The sequence below is a fragment of the Ailuropoda melanoleuca genome, chromosome 6 (assembly GCF_002007445.2).
Source record: "Ailuropoda melanoleuca isolate Jingjing chromosome 6, ASM200744v2, whole genome shotgun sequence".
In the NCBI taxonomy this organism is placed as follows: domain Eukaryota; kingdom Metazoa; phylum Chordata; class Mammalia; order Carnivora; family Ursidae; genus Ailuropoda; species Ailuropoda melanoleuca.
In genome coordinates this window covers 110,475,727-110,498,613 of record NC_048223.1, presented here as the reverse complement: position 1 = coordinate 110,498,613, position 22,887 = coordinate 110,475,727, and the positions used below count along the sequence as shown (strand labels likewise).

Sequence of the window (22,887 nt, the reverse complement as noted above, 5' to 3'; positions counted from 1 at the left end):
AATAAACAAGTGATTCATGAATAAATCATTCTTTAGTCTCGATATTCAGTATGTTCAAGGGTCCTAAGTAATCTAATCATTTTTTTAAATTTTTTGAGCTAGGATCCAAATAAAGATTATAGATTAAAGATTACTGACTGGATTATAGACTGGATAAGTATTTTTAATCTCTTTTACTCTATAGAGAACCCCTCTTGCTCTTCTTATCCTTACAATTTACTTGTTGAAAAAATCAGGTCTTCAGGCCGGAAGGATGTCCCACATTACAACTGGTCAATTTTTATCTTCATGGTATTGTTTTGACATGTTCCTCTGTCCCCCATATTTTCTATAAACTGGTAGTTAGACCTTGAGCCTGGCACAGATCAATTCAGGTCCTACTTTGATAGTGCTGTTTACTTCCAACTGCATTCCCTCAGTGGGTACATGATACCTGAAGTCTTTCTTTTTTGTGACGCTAAGATTGATCAGTGGGTTTGAATGTATCAGCCTGATCCATCCATTATAAAGTTTCCCATCAGCTTCACCTGATGTTTTAGCAGGAATTTACCAACCATGTTGTCTAAATGCATTATTCACTAGAGGATTCAAAATGATGATATTCCATTTCTATAATTCCTCCTGTATTTATTAGATAGTATTCTTCCATAAAAAAGAACTTTTCTTCATCAACAATTTGGATACCCTAAGGTAACCAATTAAGAAGGACAGAATAAATGTCTGATTCTTTCCCTTTCTTGACCAGTTTTCAGAATGAGTTGGTTCCCCAACCTCTTGCAGTGCGGACCACTGAATTTTTAACTTGGGGATTTTACACATTGTAATATATTTGATATACGTTGATACACTAACGTACTCTCTTTAATGCTCCAATTGTTCCATATTTGGGCACTGGGAGGCCCTTCAACTTGGGACATGAGTGGTCTTTGATAGCTTGTTTTCTGATACAAGATATTACAATACATCTTGTACATTTCCTTTCCCAGACCTAGAATCAACTACTTTTCCGAGGAATCTTAGTCCTCTTTAGTGGGAGGTTGTATTTAGATGCCACAGGTGCTTATTCCTACTGAGTTGATCATTATTTCTAGGCTTTTCAGTGGACAAAGTTAGGAAATACTGTCTCATTTGCTGAGGATAAAGTATACCAGGAATTCATACTGACATTTCCAGTTCAAATTCAGGATTACAGGATTTTTACTTAACGTCTTTAATTATGAAACCGTTCTTTTTAACATACTAAAATATTGTTTTCTGATTATTTTAACATAATTACTTATTTTTTTTAAGTTTTTATTTTATTTAAGCCATCTCTACACTCAATGTGGGGCTTGAACTCACAACCCCAAGATCAAGAGTCGCGTGTTCTTCTGACTTAGCCAGCCAGGTGCTCCTAACATAATTACTTACTATATATATAATTGTTTCAGAATAGTAATGCCAATATTATTACTAAAAATATTACCGAAAACAGTTTAAGATTTATTTGGAATTTGTTTTGACCTTAAGATACATTCCACTAGAGATATATAATAAAATTATTGTGTTTTAAAGTTATATGAAATAGGGGCACCTGGGTGGGTCAGTCAGTTAAGTGTCCAACTCTTGATTTTGGCTCAGGTCATGATCTCAGGGTCCTGGGATCAACCCCCCCACATTGGGCTCCCCGCTCAGCAGGTTGTGCTCTCTCACTCTCTCTCGCTCGCTCTCTTTCAAATAAATAAATAAATAAATAAAATATTTTAAAAATTAAAAAATAAAGTCATATGAAGTAATTTTCAATATGTAGGTATGTGTACACACATATGTACACACACATATATTCTTATTCTCCCTTTTCTTACATAAACGGTAGCAACTACATACATTTTCTGTACCCTGCTTTTTCCCCTTAATATATCCCTGAGATTTCTTTATAACAGCACACAGAGATAATCCTCATTGCATGGGAAGAATTGACTCACTAATTCCTTCTTGCTGGACACGTGGTTGTGCCACTCCATCGGGCCCCTATTGCAAGGGACTGAGTGAGACCTAGCCCTTCCTGCTCTTCGTCCAACATCAAGATCCCCCCCCAAATACACAGCTTGGGTCTCTGCCAACGGGAGTCCAACGAGACTGGCCACTGTTGGAGCCAGGCTGTGGCAGGAGTACTGAGTCACTGACGCCTGGGGCCAGAAGGAGTAGCCCAGTTCCGCACCTTCTTTTACTTCCAAGAATCACACAGGAGCAGAGGCTATGATCTTTCTGCACTTTCCTTTCAGTTTTCTGCACCACCAAACTCGGATTCCAGAGTTGCACAGAGTTCACAGCCTACATGGGCTCAGAGAAGAAGCAAAGGCCACTGTGTAACAATGTCTGAACTTGACATCTTTAGTAACAGCTCAGCCAGTCCTTCAAACAAACAGTGAGTGAGCTGCTTCTAGGTGCCTGGTATTGGTTTTAGGTTGGTGGGGGGCGTGTAAGTCACTGAATAAAACGCCTCCGCTCCTGGGGAGTGGACATGACACAGGTGGGGTAGGAGGAGACACACATTCAGTAAAAACACAGTAAGTGAGATAAGTGTGTTGTACCATCTAGTACGAGAGAAAGTGCTATGGTTAAAACAGAACAAAGTAAGGGAGACTGGACAGGATGATGCAAGATGAATTTTAACAGGGTGGCCGGAGGAGGTCTCATCGAGAAATCACAGGCAATCGCTTATTTTCTAGGCAAAATTTTTTTTTAATTACTCAAAAAAGCTTCATTTGTTTATTAAGCTTCCTGCCTCTGTGATGGCGCCTTCTGCAGTTGCACGATGATTTTCTGCACCTTGATAAGGAAAGCATGCTTGATCCTGTCATGGACGCACTTAGCACACTTGGAACCACCTCCCGGCCCTACTGACGTGTTTTTGGTTTTAAACAACCTTCTCAGAACCTTAGGTATCACAGCACGAACTCCTTGAAGGGGCCTGGGCACGCGCCACGTGTGGATTGGTGCTTCCCCAACCTGCTTGAAAAGGTAAACAATTCTATGACCAGGGCTTAGGGACAGCCTAGTTTGGTCAGAGGCTTATTGCAGGGCAGCCTAGGACAGTATGTCAAACAAAAGAAGCATTTGTGAGTTCAAAGGCCAAACGGGCCACTCCTTTGTGCGGCTGCCGCAGGTCAACTGTCCTGATCATTGCTACAATTAAACTGTCATTATAACAAATGTTAAGGTAATAATAAAGTGTCTTGGTGTCACAGTTGTCTTGAGTTGTGTTGTTTTAGGAATGGCTTGAAATAAGCATAGTATTTGCTTAGGACTTAAAAACCATTTCTGTGAACCAGAAACTTCTGTTGTTAAAACTTTGAAGGAACGGGATTTAAGGGGTGTTCTAGGTAGCCATTTCCACCATTTCTCCTATTTGGATCGGGAGAAGAAATCAGCTTGGAAACTGCCTGTACCTTGAAAGGTGTAATCAGGTCCCTGGCTGGAGATGGCCGAGGGAGATGAAGCCTGGTTCCATCATGACACACGTGCGGTCAGCACTTTAGTCTTATCAAAGCATGTTCCCATGTCATCTCACTGATAGTTATAACAAACCCCGTGTCCTGTAACAAGCCCCATCCTGGTCCTTCTTTAACACATGCGGGACCTAAGAGGCTGAGGGCCCTATGTCTGCTCACACAGTAGCTCCAAGGTAGAGCCAGACCAGAGCTTGGGTTTCTTACCTCCTGGGTCTGTGTCTCCCTTATACCACCTCTCCAAACACAAAGGGAAGGTGTTTGTGTTCCTCTAGCCCTTCCAGACAGTCAGGCTGAATAATGTAACATAACCAAGCTTTACTCTCATATCAGTTCTCACGCATGAGACCATCCTGAGTGTTTTTTCTCATCACAAATCAATTAGATCTGTAGTTAGGCAGCAGTCAAATTGCTCATTCTCTCATGTATTTGGCAAACTGTGTGCCAGGGACCCTGCCAGATGCTAGAGACACCAAGACGAAATACACTGGCCCCAACCTCAAGGACTTAATGGGGTCTTTAGGGGAGACCTACAGGAGGTAAACATGGAGTAACTACTACATTTGGGGACCACAAGACTTCACTGGAAAGGGGCACCCAGCCTACCTTCTTGAGTGGGGTCAGGGACAGCGGCCCAGAAGACATGAGGTCTAAGCAGAATCCATAGAAATGAAAGGAATGTTTGAGTTGAGAAAAGGCAGTGTAGGGGGAGAGAGCAGGAGGCAGCTGGACAGACAGCAAGGTCAGGTATGGACAGCTAAGTTGGGGGAGATCCAGAAAGGGTTTCTAAGCAGTCTGAATCTCAACCTACAGACACGATGTTAAGGCAGGGCTCTGAGCAAACAGACAAGATTAAAGCTGAACTGGTGCAGAGAAGAGAAAGATGTGAGGAAAGGCCTAATTGGAGGCAAGGGGAGAAGCTGGGAGGCCTGAATTAAGGCAGTAGCAGCCGGCACGGAGGTGGGGAAAGGTTCACCAGAAAGGAAGGAGAGTCTGCAAGTTGGAAAGGGGCAGAAGGCCTGGCTCGGAGCCTGAGCTCTCCGATCATTGATTAGGACCCCTGAACCACTGGTAATTACCTAATCCCTACCTGCTTCGCGGGGTTGTTGGCGGATTAAGTGGGATAAACTAGGAGGGAAAGCTGAGCCTACACCACAGCAGGAATACGGTGCCAGTCACTCAACCCCAGCACTATTACATCTGTACACACCTCATCACTAGAAGACCTAAAATTACTCTCACAGGCACGGACGATTCCTCTGCTCACTTAATTTCTCTAATGGCTGAATGACCTTCAGTTAATCTGGCCTTCCTTCTGGACCTGGCTTTCTTGTCCGTAAAACAAGAGCATTGAATTAGATGATTCCTGGGTCCCTTCCGGCTTGAAGTTCTGCAGTTTTGTTATCTTATTCATCTTGTGTCCCAATTTCCAGAGCAATAATTATCTGTCAAATGAAAAATTATTGGGAGAAGATTCATCAATAAGAGAAAGAAAGAAACTGAGCCAATGAGTGACTGACCCTGAAAACTGAGATGAAAAAGTGTGTGTTCTCAAAGGGTCATATTTAACATACTCTGTTCAAAGACCCAATAATAAAAATTCAAAGGTGTTTTCACCCAAAAATTACTCTCATGTATAATGTCTGTCCTCCTACAAGGTTAAATTATCACTGGCCTAGATATTTACCCAAGAAAACTACCCAAGTATATAAATACTTGTAAAGGAATGTTCATACCAGCTTTATTTGTAATAGCCCAAACCTGGAAACAACCTAAATATACATCAACAGGCAAATGGATAAACCATTTATGGATAAACCATTTATGATATATCCATAAAATGGAATACCACTCAACAATAAAAAGGACCAAACTTTTGATATATGCAAAAAAAAGGGTGAACATTAAAATCATATGCTCCAGGAACCCCCACAGAATGGGAGAAAATATTTGCGAATCATGTATCTGCTGAGGATCTAGCATCCAGAATTATAAAGGACCCTTACAATTTCACAAAAAACGATAAAAAACTAAATTTAAAAATGGACAAAGGACTTGAACATACATTTCTCTAAAGGAGATATACACATTGTTGCACATGAAAAGATGCTCAACATCGTTAGTCATCAGGGAAATACAAATCAAAATCACAATGACATGCCACTTTATAACCACTAGGATGGCCACAATTTGAAAAAAAAAAAAGGAAAATAAGTGTTGGCAAGGTTGGGGAGAAATCAAAACCCGCATTCATTGCTGATGGGAATATAAAATGGTGCCGCTATTTTGAGAAACAGTTTGGAGGTTCCTCAATAAATTAAACACAGAATTACCATATGACTCAGCAATTCCACTCCTAGATATGTACCCCAAAAAATTAAAAACAGATGTCCAAGCAAAAACTTGTGCATAAATGTTCAGAGCAACACTATTCACAATAGTCAAAAAGTAGAAAGAACCCAAATCTGCCAACCAATGAATGGATGAAAGTTGTCCATCCAGACAATGGAATATTATTCAGCAATAAAAAGGAATAAAGTAATAATACAGGCTACAACATGGATTAACCTTAACATTATGGTGGGGGTGCCTGGGTGGCTCAGTCGGTTAAGCAGCCAACTCTTTATTTCGACTCAGCCCATGATCTCAGGGTCCTGGGATTGAGCCCCAAGTCAGGCTCTGTGCTCAGTGGAGAGACTGTTTCAGGAATCTGTCTCTCCTTCTGCCTCCTTCTCTCTCACACAAATAAATAAATAAATATTTTTTAAAAAGTGCTAAGTGAAAGAAATCCTGATACAAAAGTCCACATATAGTATGGTTTCATTTATATGAAATGTCCAGGATAGGCAAATCCATGGACATAGAAAACAGATCAGTTATTGCCAGGGGTCTGGGGGTAGGAGGGTATGGGGAATAGCTGTTTAATGGAGACAGGGTTTCCTTTTGGAGTGATGTAAATGTTCTGGAACTAGATAGTGGTGATGGCTGCACAACCTTGTGAATGTACTAAATACTACTGAATCACACTTTAAAATAGCTAAAATGGGAGTGCCTGGCTGGCTCAGTCAGTAGAGCACATGACTCTTGATCTCAGGGTCCTGAGTTCGAGCCCCACATTGGGCATAGAGATCACTTTTACAAGATAAAAATAAATTAAAAAATAAAATAGCTAAAATGGTAAATGTTATGCTATGTACATTTTGTCACAATTTAAAAATATATATATTTCCCCAAAAATCATTATGTTGAGTGAAAAAACCCAGGCCAAAACCAAAATAAAACAATGATTCCATTTGTATAAAATTCTAGAAAATGAAAAACTCAAGTTACAGTGATGGAAAGCATATCAGTAGCTACCTGGGAGGAAAGAGGGTTAAGGGAAAGAGCAAAGGATAAATTATAAAAGGCATGAAGAAACTTTCAGGGGTAATAAAAATGTTTATTATCTTGATTATTCGAAGGATGCTTTAAACATGTACAGCTTTGTATATTTCAATTATACTTCTGTAAATTGAAAAAAGATAAAAAATGTTTTTAAAAATTATCGCTGGACCTCTGAATTCTTAGACTTATTAAATTTTTATCTGAAATGCACTGAGAAACTCACTGTTTAAAGGTTCTTTACTGTAAACCCTTTCACAGGTCAAAAGCAAACAATCGGGGTGCCTGGGTGGCTCAGTCGTTAGGCGTCTGCCTTCTGCTCAAGGCGTGATCCTCATATTCCGGGATCGAGCTCCGGGATCGAGCCCACATCAGGCTCCTCCGCAGGAAGCCTGCTTCTTCCTCTCCCACTCCCCCTGCTTGTGTTCCTTCTCTCGCTGGCTGTCTCTATCTCTGTCAAATACATAAATAAAATCTTTAAAAAAAAAAAAAAAAGCAAACAATCCTTCCCTAACTTACTGACTCTATTGTCTGGTTTCTACATACAATGGTGTCTTAAAGCAAAAGGACACCTGTGACCAAGTCTGCTAAGACCATTCACCATATGTCTGCTGGAGACTAAGCGAGCTTGATGTTGCCACGTTTCAAGGCAGGAATTCTTCTTGCTATTTATAGAAACCTAGGATACTTTAATCATTGCTGAATGCTGGTTTTTTGAATTGGTTTAAAAATGGTGTGGTAGACCTTGGCAGACGCTCTCTTTGAAAATCAAACTATCATATCTGTTATGTTTAGCACATGCTGAGAGGATTATAAGTGTTTATATAGGCAAGACCTAACATGCATAACAAGCAGAGTAAGACAGCAAATCAAATGCCAGAGTCCGACTTGCTAATGGAATATAAATTGGGATGTGGATTTCACTTTAAACCAAAGGCACACTTAAAGCTAAAGAAAAAAGCAAGGGAAAAAGAAACAAGAAAGAATTTTTTAATTGGAGTGTTTAGTTGATCTCAAATTCAATTTGACCCACTTCAGATTTATTTCAGCAATTTTCTTCTATAATATTTTCCTTGTAAGTGATGGGTTTTCTACAAATTATTTTGAGGACGCAGATATTTACAGAGAGCATATGATCACTTTAATTTACAGAACATTCTCTCACCCCAGCCTCATACCACCAGTTGTTTCATAAATTTTAGTTTTGTTGAGTCTTGGTAAGTATCTGATTTGATTTTCTCACTTGTAAAATGAGGAGAATAACAGCACTTACCTCACAGGATTATAGACGGATTAAACAACTAAACGGATTTAGCATACACAAGGTGCTTAGAATAGTAGGTGGCGGTGGCACCTGGGAAGCACCCAAAGAATGTTAGTTGTTACTCACTTTATTATTGTTCCCTTTTACAGATGAGAACACTGAGACTCAGTGTTAGTGGTGGCAAAGCCAACTCTAGAACATAGAGCAGGCTTGCTCTTGATTCTTTTCTCTACGCCACACCACTCCCCACCCGTACATATTTTGTGCATGAAAATAAGAGTACCAATCTGGAAGAGGCAAAAATAGCTATGTAATTTAAATCTAAAAAGCATGAACAAACTGGTAGTCACAGACCAGCTCCAGGACTCACCCAGTTTAGGCTGCAGGGCAAGTCATCAGTCATTTTTAAAGTCAGCTTCATATAGTGATTTCGAAAAGGAAGATAAAAGGTTTCTGTGAAGAGCTGGACTTAGCTGCAAGAGGATGCCTAAAACGTTGTGTGAGCTAGCAAAAATTACATTAACATCCATTCGTGCCATTAGCATGAAAAGGGATTTATATTCACTCTGTATGGACATTAAAACAGGGCTGCAGCCCGTGACAAAATGCCTGCCACAGAGGCTAAATGGGAAGTGGCTGGCCCATCAATTAGGTTCCTAGCAAGTCAGGATTAGAAACATCCAGAGTCTCCAGATAATATCCAGGGGCGGGTACAATGCACACGTATTTGCAAGGCCAACTGATTTAAACTATATATACGAACTAATCCATTCTCAAGTGATATTTATCATTTTAGTGACACATTTCATTGAAGGGTTTTTTTTAAAAATATGGTCAAATTAAAAGATAAAACTGTGAGGGGCGCCTGGCTGGCTCAGGCTGTAGAGCACACGATTCTTGATCTTGGGTCATGAGTTCAAGCCCACGTTGAACGTAGAGCTTACTTAAAAAGATAAATAAAATATATTTTTTAAAAAAAGACAAATCCACGAGGTGAAAGTTTGTTGAGAAACAGTATATTCAGAGGGTTTCACAGTATCACTCTCACAGACAGCTAACTAATCATGAAGAGAAATATGTCCCGTTACAATGGAGAGATCTGGCAGTGACCTCATTAACCAACAGACCAAACAAACTTAAGGGAACACACAGCACCCATTGAAGATCCGGCCAAAATTCTTACCCTAAATCTGGTCATAAAGAAATAATACACATATCCAGATCACAGCTCATTCTACAAGACAACTAGCCTCGAATCATCCGTCATGAAGAACAGAAAAAGGTGGGTACAGTTACTAATTTTAAAAAACATCATAAACAAATGCACTTGTGAATCTGAGCCAGCGGGTTTTTAAAAGAGCTATGGGGAGACATTTTTCTGACAATGGAAAAAGTTAAAAATCTAGTGCTCATTAGATAAAATATTTAAGATTAAGTGCCTTTGAATAACAGAACTACAGTTATGCAACTTACTTTCAAATAGTTAAGGGACCAAAAAAAAAAAAAAAAAGTGATGCCCGGCTTGTTTGGCAGGCTGGAACAGGGCATGAGACGGATGCTCTGGGGAGAGGCCAGTCTACTGCCACTTGTAGAAAAGCCTAGGGGCAGGGGGGGAGGGGGTAGTGGAGAGGCGATAACATACCTAAGGATGTTATTCAAGTCCCTTTGGGGGATCTCAGCAGACTGGAGCCAGTTGCTAAATGGAGAGTTTATGAATGCTCTCCTTTTCTCTCTTCCCCAGCTCCAGGCACACGAAAGAGAAGCCTAGCAGAAAACGCAATAGACAGAGAGGTGAGGATTCCTACCCCAACCTACTACTACCCTTGCTGTGTGACCTTGAATAATTCACTTGACTTCTCTGATGCTCACTCGCCTTACCTAGAAAAACAGGAGGGCTGGGCTAAAGCAACCTTCAGATGCCTTGCAGGCCTGAAGTCTAAGACATAAATGGGCAGTTCTGTCTTAAAGATAGTGTAATGCCAATAGGAAATGTCTGTTCTTCATTTTGTTTTTTAAAAATACAAAGTTTTATTTTTTCTGATTATAAAATTAATACATACCGAAAAAAAGTAGAAAATATTTTAAAAAGCCCTATAACTGAATCACCTAGAATATATAACTACTGTTAGCATCTTTATATTTGTTCTTTAGATGCTTTTCCGGGATTGCAGGCACCCACACACACATCCACATAAATTTTTTTTAAATGTGAGATTCTGTGTATACATGCTGTGTGTCATTTTTATTTTAGTTAACAATACTATATTCCATATTATTTTATATTCCGTATTAATAAATATAAGATAATGGAATTACATGCACACAGTTTATTTTCCCAACTGGAAAACTTTCACGTGGTTTCTAATTTTTGCTCTTCAAAACAATGCTGCGGTAACCATCCTCATGTTCGTCCTCGCTATGTATTTACGTTAAAGTCTACAAATCGAGGTTTAATCACACAACTCATTCCCCTTCTATGCAGAAGGTTAAAAAAAATATCTTTTCAATATCAAATAAAGCCTCTCCATAAGGGCCGTCTACGGATGACGCGGCTAGTGCGCACAGTCCGTGGGAGGGTCTGGAAACAACAGTTGGTTTCTTCAAGGAGGCCACAGAGAAACCTGGGGTCAGCTTTTGGACACCCATGATCTCTTCGCAAAGTGTTTTTTTAGGCCGCGAGGTCGGGCCGAGGTCGGGGCCGAGTCGGCTGCCGCCTGACTGCGCCGCAGGGTTGCGGACTCCAAGTCCGGGCAGCCCCGCCCCAAAGGACACTCGCAAACTGTGGACGGTTTGTGCTTCTGAAAACAATACCATCACCAAACACAGCCCCACCAAACTGTGTTGAATACAATCCAATTTAGACAAATGAAAATTATCGCATCTGCCTCCTGCATTGAAAACTCTTTTTGCAAACTCAAGTATTCACTCTTTTGCAAACTCGAGAAGTCACTTCAACCTTCCCAATTAACATTCCAAAATAATTGTTTTTCTTTTAAAAATTTCTAGCGATCAGCAATCTAAAATGTTTGTCTTTTCACTGACATCTCTATCAAGTTTTCTGACTTCAAATTGTAACATTAATTCAAATATGCTTTGCAAATGGTACAGGAAGCGTTTAATTCCTTTTCAAAATTGTTGTTTTCGTGTCTGAGCAATCTCACAATATGTACCTATACCCATGGCTAAAATGTAACTGATATGGGAAACATTCTGTATCAGATGCACAGGAGAGGGGAGACATTCTACATTGATGATTATTCAGCAATATTCCTGGAGATTCACGTAATTTTATTCTGGAAGGGACTGCCATTGATCATTTCCAATCCCTGGAGAGGCTGGATTAAGAAGGTTAGTTAGCTTGTCCAGGTCACTTGCTCCTAGTCCAGGGTTTTCTTTTCTGCTCTGACCCTCTTTGTCAGAAACCCAATAATTGATTTAGAATAAAGATGTGCATTTTACACTCTGCAACACCGGGCAGATCCTAGATCATTTTATGCATTAACAAATTCAAAGTAAACTAAAAGAAGTAACAGTAAAATTAATCTTTAAAATACTGTATAGATTACCTTGTCTACTCCTTTAGCTTCATGATGTTGGAGGTCAGGTTTAAAGGCAGATCTAATAAGAGCCAAAAACATACTTGGGAGACAACCTATAGACAAGCTGCAAAACTGGAGAAGTATTTAAGATGTCCAGCCCACCATGAGTGGAGGTTTCCAGGTTTGGGCTAGAGTGGGAAGTGGCAACTGAGAACTGATTGGTCATTACCATGATGGGGTAAAATCTGGTACATAGAAAGGGCAGCAGCAAAGGGCCCTGTGCATCCTTAAAGCAAATACCACATTAAAGAAGGGAAACGTGGCATGAAGACTATCTTCCTGGGTCTTCATGACAGCCATCCTTAAACACATGCATGACCCCCAGCCTCTGGTTTCTGAACATGGAAAGATTTATTGGCCAAACTGAACTGCAAGTTATTAACACATCCTCATGCAAGTTGTTTAACCATCTCCTTTTGCTCATAAAGTACATTCACATCAATATGTACCATCTCCCTGACAGACGTGCTGTCAGCAAGTTGGAAAAGTTGCCTTGTAAACCATCAAGAGACTTATTTATAAAATCCAACAGGAACTGTAGGAAAGAGGAAGATCGATTAACTTGGCTGTAACTTCTGCCACTGTAAAGAATTTATCATATTAGATGGATATATGTGTCATATCCAGAATACTGGGGCGGGGGAGGATACTTCCCTTCCACCTCCTCCTCAAACTGCTGGCAGTGCTGACTTGCACCCAAATTTGCTGTCTGTAAATGGTGAAGACTGAAACCTTAGTTGGGTGGAATTTAAAGTGACCACCCACTGAGCCGGGCAAAATATCGGCCGACCACCAATACCCCGTAGGTGGTGTTGGAAGCCAAATTCACATTCCTGATTCAAAAATGTGCTTTTTAATTAAAGTTAGGATTTCCCAATCTTCCCACTGGTGGGAACAAGCAATAGTAGGCTTCCAGTATATCACACATATCAGGCAAGATCCAGCCAGGGTCATTAACCAGAAAGGGAACTGCCATTTGCTCCCTTCCACAAACCACTAATTACCGTCTTCGCCCTGATTCTGGAATACAGATCACCTTACTTTCTGCAAAACTTTTCAATACATTATTCTAAACACAGCTACCAGTCACTCACACCAGCTGTGTATCCACAGCAACTTTCCCTATTAAAATATACAAGATCGTATCAGTTAGACCATCCTAAACAAGATAATTACTGTGGCAGGAAATAAAAATCAGATTAAGTGGGATTTTGTGACACAGGAGACTCCTTCAAGCTTCTGTCCAGCAGGGGGACCAGGGTGGAGGAAGGGGGAGGGGGTGCCTGCCTCCCAATATCTCTCTGGAGTTTTAAGTCCACTTTCTCAAGCTTCTTCCATTCTTGCTTTCCATGTTTAGTTCAGTCCATTTTAATTCTATCCCTCGGTTAGACCCCAGTTCCTAACATTTTTTAGATTCTTGCTTATCAGTACTGTGAATTGAGCTGTATTGGTTTGTTTACTTAAGGATTAGCTGTTATGGGCAGGGAAGAAATATCAGTTTAACTGGAATCAAGAAACCTGCAGCCACAAGAAAAATAAATCAGAGAATGAGAGAGAAACTGCAAAATGCGGGATCATTTCACTGCGAGTCAATCCTGGCGGGGTTTTTCCCCCTGGTGAATATAAGGACAGGCAAAGAGATCTTAACAGATCAGAATCCACATTCCAACAGACAGATCTGGGCTTTTAAAATTATTAATTTGACAAACTGTTAAGGAGGTAACAAAAGAATAAGTGGATAGAAGAAAAAAATGGGTGACAGTTTTTTTCTCCTCTCTCCCCCCCACCCCACAGCACTGGCATAGAATAGCTCTGGGTTCACCATATGCAGAGCCACTTACCATGACTAACGGGAATAATGTACTACATTTCATAATACTGATCTCTTGGGCAATTTGAAAAAACTCATAACTGCATGGCTATACTTACTATCTAAAAATACCACTACAAACCCTAAAGCAAAGTTTTTTAAGAAAAAATATGTTTCTAGAGAAGCAAAGAAACTTTTCAGAATGCTAAGAAAAGAACCCACTCTCTTTCCTTCCCTGTTTTGGGTAAACACTTAATCCTCTTGGATGTTTTCTCCTACTGAATACTTGTTGTACGTGCAGCTTAAGATTGTGTTCAAAATTTTCAAAATTCCTTCTACAAGTGTATCCTTGTATTCCCTAAAAAATGGACTCAAACCGATGTTAGAAACTGGCACAGATGTTAGAAATTCCATCCTCTTTCCAAAAAAGGACCAAGTATGAGTGTGAGGTAATGCCCGTTTTGGCAAATTTATTTCCTCCCCAATTCTGGATGTAATTGTCAGCATGCCCGTCAAAGTGCGTGGACATCCTATACAACTTGCCTCCATATTGTTCCCTGAGAGTTACATGGAGATCCTTCCAAATGCAGGATGTCTGTAAAATTATCTGCAAGCAAAATAACTACTTGTAACATTTTCTATACCGAATCAAGGGAGCCTTTGCTCTGAAGACGGTCAGCCCCCGCCTTAACGCAATGCAGAAGACGATAACCTTGGGGCGCCTGGGTGGCTCAGTGGTTAAGCAACTACCTTCGGCTCGGGGTGTGATCCCGGGGTTCTGGGATCAAGCCCCACATCAGGCTCCTCCGCTGGAAGCCTGCTTCTTCCTCTCCCACTCCCCCTGCTTGTGTTCCCTCTCTCGCTGGCTGTCTCTATCTCTGTCAAATGAATAAATAAAATCTTTAAAAAAAAAAAAAAGACGACGATAACCTTAAGAAATCAAAGTTGGATTTATATCCTCCTAAGTCACGAACACCTGCAGGTGACACTAGCTATCAAATTCGAAACCCAAACCTTCTCTATTTGTAGAACTGATTTTTATTCATTGTGTATCAAAATAATCTGGAAAGGAAATAACTCACCTATCCTCCAATGTACGATCTGATATCACGCATTAGGTAGCAATATTTCAGTGTACGTGCAGCTGAAGCAAGCACTAAGTAGTACTATTTCACTGCAAGTCAAATGGTTAGGAAAGTCACCTATGTGTTCACCTCACAAAAGGTGCGTGTGCTTGTTTGGTTAATTTGCACCATGTTTAGTGACATTTTATAGTTGCATCTGACAACTGACTTCGATATTTCACACAGAATTCACTAACTCTATTTCCATTTGGAAGAAAGTTTGAAAATTTACAACCAAAACTTTCATTTCTGCTGTTCATCAAGGTTAATAAATAACTTCTTATGAATCAAGAATTAGGTCTGATTTGAAAGCACAAAATGAAAACATAAAATACTTTTGGAAATAAAATATTGGAATGTTTAAGGAGATAAGTCCTTATAAAACATTCACCAAAACACATCAGTCAATGTTGTCTTACTTCTGCTAATTTGGAGAACATATATATTTTAAGTCATCAAATTATTCTGATTTCCTAAGATCCTCCTAAATCTCCCCTTAAGTTATTATTTATATTTTTTATTGCCTGCGTGGTTTACACAATGCTTTACATCTTACCCAATAATATCTTCACCTTGGTCAACTCAGAGAACACAAGTTTAAAACAAAGATCTTACAAGATACTAGTCATATGTCTAAACATGGCTGATAATCTTTATAGGTGATGCCAATATTGGCCAGGAGTCAGGGATTAATATGAGCAGAAAGGTCATGGGCGATTCTTGACTGAAACTAAGAACGCAGTAATAAGAAAACTAAGTATACCTCAGTAGAACAAAAGAACTCCACCAAAATTAACTTTCGATACACTCTTCCTGAGTACCGAGACTGGCTTCCATAAAACAAATACCAAAATCAGTCTCGTTATTAGTCGTCATACTTCATGTGTTTAGCTACTTAAATGTAGTATACAGCAGTTCTCCCAAGACCAATTATGACACACATAAACAGGAACAGGCTTTTATAATGGTCATGACTATTATTTTATCATAGTCCTTGACTTTATCCAAAATGCAAGCCGATAGAAATGAAAACCATTAACATGGACGTTAAGAAGTGAAAACAATTCTTGTAATCCTTATACGCTATGCACATGAATAAGATTGATATCTTCATCATTTTGAAAGAGTTCAAAACTTCTCCTCTTACAAATTACATAATGACCTCACTAAAATAGCTAGAATAAACAAAGGTTCCCCAATAAAATGTACTTAATATATGGTCCACTAGAGAAGAATTTCATCCAAAGCTCTAGCTCACAAAATTCTCAATCATGATGTGGGCAATTGATTTTGCGGCTAAAGGCAATCTCCCCGCTACGTTTTCTCAAAGATGGCTGATGCAAACAGCACCTCACAACTACATTAAAAATGGTTGCTCAGATTAAATTATGCAAACGTGGTTTCAAAATAACTGCTCAAGTTTCAGCTCATTAAAGATGGATCTGCAAAGCATTTGCCATGTTATGCCTGGTTCCAGCGCAATTTCAGCGGGTTCTGAGGGGAGCAAACCCCAAATCATCCTTATAAAGAACGTTTTTGAAACATAAGTGCGCAAACATCCAATTCCATGGGCACATTCACCGGCCTTCAACCTGACCTCTGAACACTGATCTGTCACCAACGCAAAACAGGCAGAGCCATCAAGTGCTTCTTGAAGTTTCCATCCTTCGCTATTAGCAGAAGGGGACATTTTTGAAAAGCTCTTCTCTACTAAAGTTAAGATATTCCAGACATAAAATTTTCAAAATGGGGTTAACAGGGTAAATCAGATACCTATCTACAAACATATTTCTGTGAACATAAAATTTCTAGCTTTTTCCTAATTAAAAGTAAATGATAGGAAAATGCATGGTGATCACAGTACCAAAGCAAATTCAATAAATTTAATGAGTAGCCTAATCTCAAGCCACAAAACACTGGCCTGGTAGCACATTAGATATTTTCCGATTAATAATTGGTCAACTAGCTGTTGCTGTTGTTGCTTTTAGTAAAGTAACTAGGTTTCAAACATATTTTTCTCTGTTTATATTTATATGAAGAACTAAAGATACATCTTAAGCAATGATGTGCTTAAACTGTCAATCATGTTTAGTTAAATCTTAGCTTAAATAATTTGGAAAACAATAGGAACAAAATAATCTAAATTATTTTCATGTTCAAAGAGTTGGCAACTTCTTAATAGTTGAAAGTCAGATAAAAGCGAATTAAAACAGAAAGTTGTCACAAATGGAAACTTTAGCATTCCACCAGTCAAAAAAGGGGAACCGTTTTGTTCAGAAATATGATGCCGGCATTTTTTGATGAAAAACTTGAATTTTCACTATTCTTTCTATTCTTTCTAAAGTCACTCTTTAAAACAGTATTTAAGTGCCATTTACTTCCACTTAAAACTCATCACTGGTTATTTCTCTTAATTGCATTTTCATATGTTTATGTCACTCAAAGCATCAATATAGCAGCGCTGGATTCCCCCCTCCCCAACCCTGCCATTGCGTTGATCTCGCTGCGCTTATGTGCATTTCTCCAGCATAGGCAGTTTCACCCAAGCATTCATCATTCAGACTTTTCTACACTTGTTAAACCAGTTTTGACTGCAGTATAAGCTGAGGGAAGCCTTCAGGAGAATAAAGATCCTTCAAACCAACCAACATTCTAGGCCTTAAACTATCCAACAAAATCTCGAAAGGACCAACAAAAGATCTCCGTTTTACTGTTACGCCCCCCAAAATGGGTTGAAAGACCTTCTCAGAGCCTGTTGACCACCCCCAACCTACTCACGCGTTGGGAAGGCCAGCTCCTAAGATTCGCACAGCAACCGAATCGCAAGATGGTAACATTCATGCAAAACGGTGGCGCGGCTAAGAACTCTTCTTCGCAAGGGCCTCCTTGAAAAGCGTAGACTTTTCTTTCTGGGCAAAGCAAAATGCTGTTTTCAGATCCTCGCCATCCCTTCCACCCAATGCACAGGCTGACTACTCCAGGGGCACCAAGAAGGGCGGCTGCTTCGTGGCGGCATTTTCCTTACACACCCTCACGGGCGCACACACACTCACACCCGGCTCTCCATATATTCCAGCGGCCTCTTGGGACCAGAAAGATGAAATATAGTCCCTGGGCCATTTCCCCCCAATTTGATCTATTTTAGTTCAAAATATCCACTAACGTCCCTGGAAGAGAAAGGGGATAAGGAAAAACAAAATTATTTCCCCCCAAATAACTCGGCTTCCCTGTCCGCAACCTCACGAACAGCCTGAATGACAGGGACTCTGCCGAGACAGGACAAGGAAACTTCAAACGCAAGGCGGCCGCGCGGAGTTCAGTAGCGAAGGGAGAGATGAAGCCACAGACCGGGGCTCCCGGGGCGTGTCCCCCGCTTGCCCTCCTCTTACTTTTGGATGATCTGCGGTAGGCTGGCTGGCGGCGGCGGCGGCGGCTGCATCCCTCTCGGTCCCGGGGGCGCGAGGGGCGCGGGGGGCGCCGGAGCACCCGGCACGCTGCGGGCATCTCTGTCGGGTTGCTCGGGGCCGCTGGGATCCGCGTCCTGGCTCATGGCTGCGGCCAATACCATGTGAGGCGACACCGGCCCCGGGCTCGAGGCGAGAGAGCGCGTGCCAAGGGCGGCCCCGGGGCACGGGCGCTCACTGGCCGGGGTCCCCTTGCCCAGTCCCCTTGTCCTTCCCGGTGGAGCGGGGAGGAGACGCGAGGGGCGGGGAGGAGGCAGTCCCGGCGGCGCCGCCTCCGCCTCCTCCTCCTCCCGCCGCTCCTGGTAGCCCAGCCGGGCCACGCGTGGGCGGGGACCAGGGGGCGTCTCCCGTCCCGCGGGAGCCTCCCGGCCCCCGGGGGCTGCTCCTCGGCCGGTGGTCCGGGGAGCTCTGCCCGCCGATCCAGAGTGCGGCGAGCGAAGAGGCAGCGCGGCGCACGCCACCCGCCGCCGTGCGCCCTCAGGGTCCCCGGGCCGGCTGCGCAGCGCAACTGCGTGAGGCGGCGAGACGCACACCCGCCGGCGGCCACCCGCGGGTTCTCGCCTCTCCCGGGAGTCCGGCGGCCTCGGGGCTGTCCCCGTGGACAGCGCGCGCGACCTCGCGCGCTCCTGCCAAGCGGGGAGGACGGAGCGCGCCCGGGGCGTCCGCGCGCATTGCCAACGCGAAGTGAGCGGGGCTTGGCACCTTCCCGCGTCTGGAGCCTGGCCAGCGCCACTCTTGGCTGAAGGGCCCGACCCCGCGGGGGCAAAGCCCGGACCCTCCCCCAGTTCGAGGGGACTTGTAACCCCAGGTCTTAGATGACCAGGCCCGAGAGCTCTCCAAATTGGCAGTTACAGCTGCTGAGTTCAGGGGTCTCCAGAAGTAGCCGCTGGGGCAGCCGTGATTTCCCTTCATTTTTCTCTCTTCTCCAAAAGACCCGCTATGATCCCGAGAGCGCAAAGACAAAACCAAGCGGGCGTTTCATTCCTGTTGTTTATTGGCGAGATCTCAGTGGACACGTAAGGGATGAAAAGGAGAGAGTTCGCCTACTTCGCGCCGCCACCGTCACCGCTTCCGTAGTTGGGTTCGCGGTCCCGGCGCGGGTGTGCGCCAGCTCACCTGCACTCACCAGCTCCCAGCTGCGGACGCAGGCGTCTTGCGTTAAGGAGCTACCCCTCAAGGCGCAGCTTAATGTTCTGGCCGCGGGTGGAGGTTTGGCGAGGCACCTGGTGGCGCAGAAACATCTAGGAGCTGGGCAAAGCTCACAGAGTGGTTTTCCGGAAGATCCTTACCGTACGTTGAGCGCACTAGCTTTCTAAACCCTGACATTGGCCGCCCCGGGGAAGCAAGGAAAAAACATCCTTTAGGTACCTTGGAAGCCAGAGCGCAGGCCAGGGTGTCCCATGGTCTGGAAAGACGTTTGCTGGGGGTCTCAAAAGCTCAAGCCTCCTCCACCCGTAGCCACATGAAGGAACATTCTGGGGATGGGCTCTCTGGAACATGTCAACTAATGGAATTCCCTGGAAGATGCTTTCTTCTCTCCCTAGACTGTGAGTTTTCTGTCAACTTCCCCTCCAGGCTCAGGAAACTAAGCCTCCCTTTATTTCTGCCATCCTACCTAGATCTTTACCCCTCCCTCCGTCTCCCTCCTACAGAAGAAATGTCCTATCCACTTTCTCTTCCTTCCTTCCTTTCTCTCTCTCCTTCCTTCTCCTACAAATGAAATATGCCAATTCCTTGTATTAATAAAGATCGTCACAATTCATAAAATTGAGTCTTACCAAAAACCCAGGTAAGGAGGTATTGATTCTTGTTTCCATTTCACAAATGAGAAGGCCTCAGGGTGATTTGTCCCACCTTACATGGGTAGTAAGAGACAATCCCAAAAAGTCTTCTGAGGCTGAGGGGTTAGTTCATTATCTCTGCTTCCTTCCTTCCTTACTTTCTTTTAGATTTTATTTTTTTGAGAGAGAAAGAGAGAGAGCATGAGGGGAGGGGAGAGGCAGATGGAGAGGGAGAGTCAGACTCCCCGCTGAGCAGGGAGCCTGATGCTGGGCTCCATCCCAGGACCCTGGGATCACGACCTCAGTTAACCAACTGAGCCACCCAGGCGCCTGCATTATCTCTGGTTTCTGTCACTAAAGTCCTGACTGTGGTTTCCATAAAACTCTGCATTCCACTGCCCCCCTCCCCACCCCCATCCTGGTGGAAGGAATTACCTGAAATTAACATTGCACCTCTACCGGAAACTGAAGTTAAAACTTTCCACATGCTGGCATTAAAATGTCCCTTTGAGAATCCCCCAAAAGGGATGTGTAGTCAGAAAGACAAACCTGAGTTTACCAATGGAGTGATTCAACATCTGAGTGTCAGTTACCAAACGTGTAAATTGGGAGTGATGAGACCTGGCTTGTATAGTTGCTAACAGGCTTAGGGGTCATGTTTCTTGCATATTTGGTGTGGGAAGTATCAATCCAGCGATTACAAACAGGATCCCTTATATTCCAACTTTATAGCCAAATAGAACAACAGATCTCAAACTTCAGGAAGCTGAGCGTCTAGGAGTCACACTATTGGTATAACTATACCCATCCCTATAACTCTTTTACTGGCAAAAAATGAAAGAGAGACCATATTATATGAATGCAGCTCTCTACATCTCAAAAATAATGTATTAGCATGTGTGACAAAATAATAACAGTGGATACATCTAAGTATTCATTGGGCTTTTCTTTGCATCCTTTCTGTAAATTTGAAATTTTCAAAATAAAATTTTAATTAATAATTCACAAGTGTTATCCAGAAATCCCATTTAGAGCTTAATATTTGCAATTTATATGGCATGTCATAACTGAAATTTGAATGGAAACAGATGCAAACCGAGAGGGAAACACTGGAGGAAAAACTTAAAGCTTGTTCATGTTCTACCTCCAATCCCCACAAAATGTTGTACAGGATAACAGCAAATGAGCATTTCCACTTTGCAACTCTAACATTTAAGCAGTTCCAATGAAAAAAATTTTTTAATTTACGTTTTCTCACTTCTTTCCAGAAAGAACGAAAGAGACCCCCAGCTGCAGTTACAGCCATTTAAGAAACCGCTGCAGCCTTGCTTTTGTCTGCCCTGTGCCCGCACCACCCCCACCGCGCCAGAGTGAGCTTCACAGTTACCAAAGTGAGAAAAGGGCTGTGTGAGTCACCTTGACAAATGCGGAGCGTGACTGGGAGGTGAGGGCTGCTAACATTTCTCTTTGTTCCACTCTGCGGAAGCATCCTGTCCCTCCTGACCTGCCAGTAAGCTAGGATCAGACAGCGAGACTTTTTGCTGTCTATGAATATATTGAACATTTAACAGTGGTCAGCTGCTAAGTGCTTTCATAGATTCTTACTTCATACTGACAATAACGCATGAGGTAGTTACTGTCATCCATGTTTTAGAATTGAGAAAACAGAGACTTCAATGGCTGCAAGAACTTGCCCAAGCTCACCCGGCTTCTAAGGGGCAGAAGCAGGACCACAGGTAGGTGGATCTGGCCCCAAACCTCTTTCGGCTGCCTCAGTGTCGGACGTGGAGCTGAGGTTCCACCTGCCTTCTTTGATCTGATGCCGCCTCTGTCTTCTAGTCAATTAAAATTACCACCCGCTTGGTGGCTCAGCCCGCCACTCACAATTCTCCAGATCAGCAAATGAATGGCAGGGATCCAAACTGACATTTTACAAGCAAGGAAATTTGAAGAAATTAAGCAGCTTGGCAAAGTAGTAGGAAGGCAAGGGAAATAGAATCCAGGTCTCTGTTAGGACTCCGGTCATTCTCAACCCTGCCATTCTCAACCTCTGGCTTGCTTCCTAACATAAATCAGTATTTACTGGGCTCCAGATACTAGTTCTAGGAGGTTTTTCATGCTTTATCTCATTTAATAGCACCATTTTGTAGACAGAGAAGCTTGATGAACCTGTGGCCAGGGTCACTGGGATAATAAACATTGGAGTTAATCTTCAGACCCTGGTCCAAGTCTCCGCAACCGCCCTGTCCTCTGTTCAAAGGGGGACTAGCCCACTTCTCAGGGGTGATTGTAAACATTCATCTCTGCAGATAAGATCACTTAATATGTACTGCTATTCCTCATATGTCTATTATTACTGTTATTTTTTAATAAGTTTACTTACTAGATTGTAAAGCTTAATAATTTTCACCCAGAGCTGATAAATCTGCAGAACACAGACATTCTTATACACTATGGGTGGAAATGTCAGTTGCTACAACCCTTTTGGAAGTGAGTTGGTAGCATCCATTAAAATTGCATAGGGGCTCCTGGATGGCTCAGTCAGTTAAGTACCCGACTCTTGATTTCCGCTCAGGATCCTATGGGCTTATGTATAGCAACAACCAAAGCCCCACGTACAAGGGAGTTTATTGTGGCATTGTTCAAAATAGAAACACTGGAAACAACCATGGTGCCAAGCAGTGGGGGGCTGGCTGCCTCAGGGGTGGTCCCTACATACAAGGGAATACAACATAGACATTAAAGAACAAGGGGCAATTCTATGAGGACTGCTAGGGAGAATTGTCCAACATGTGTTACTGAGGAGAAAATTTAAGTTCCGCAACAGTATGATTCAATGTATGTAAAATCAAAGATCATAAAATATTTAGAGAAAATTATATAAGAAATTTGTTATTAATTAACAGTAATAACCTCTGGAAATTGGGATGGGGCAGGAACTTTATCCTTTTAGTGATTTTTTTATATTGTTTG

At 42.3% G+C, this 22,887-nt stretch overlaps 1 protein-coding gene across 1 annotated transcript in view; it reads right to left on the bottom strand.

Annotated features, from left to right (window-relative positions):
• The window catches only part of RBM20 (RNA binding motif protein 20), a 185,588-nt gene extending 167,233 nt beyond the window's left edge, over nucleotides 1–18,355 (bottom strand). Inside the window, exon 1 of the mRNA XM_034663621.1 lies at nucleotides 18,059–18,355. Coding sequence (XP_034519512.1) covers nucleotides 18,059–18,237 — 179 coding nt within the window. The 5' untranslated portion in view covers nucleotides 18,238–18,355. The remainder of the gene's footprint in view (nucleotides 1–18,058) is intronic.
• Between the last annotated feature and the right edge of the window lie 4,532 nt (nucleotides 18,356–22,887).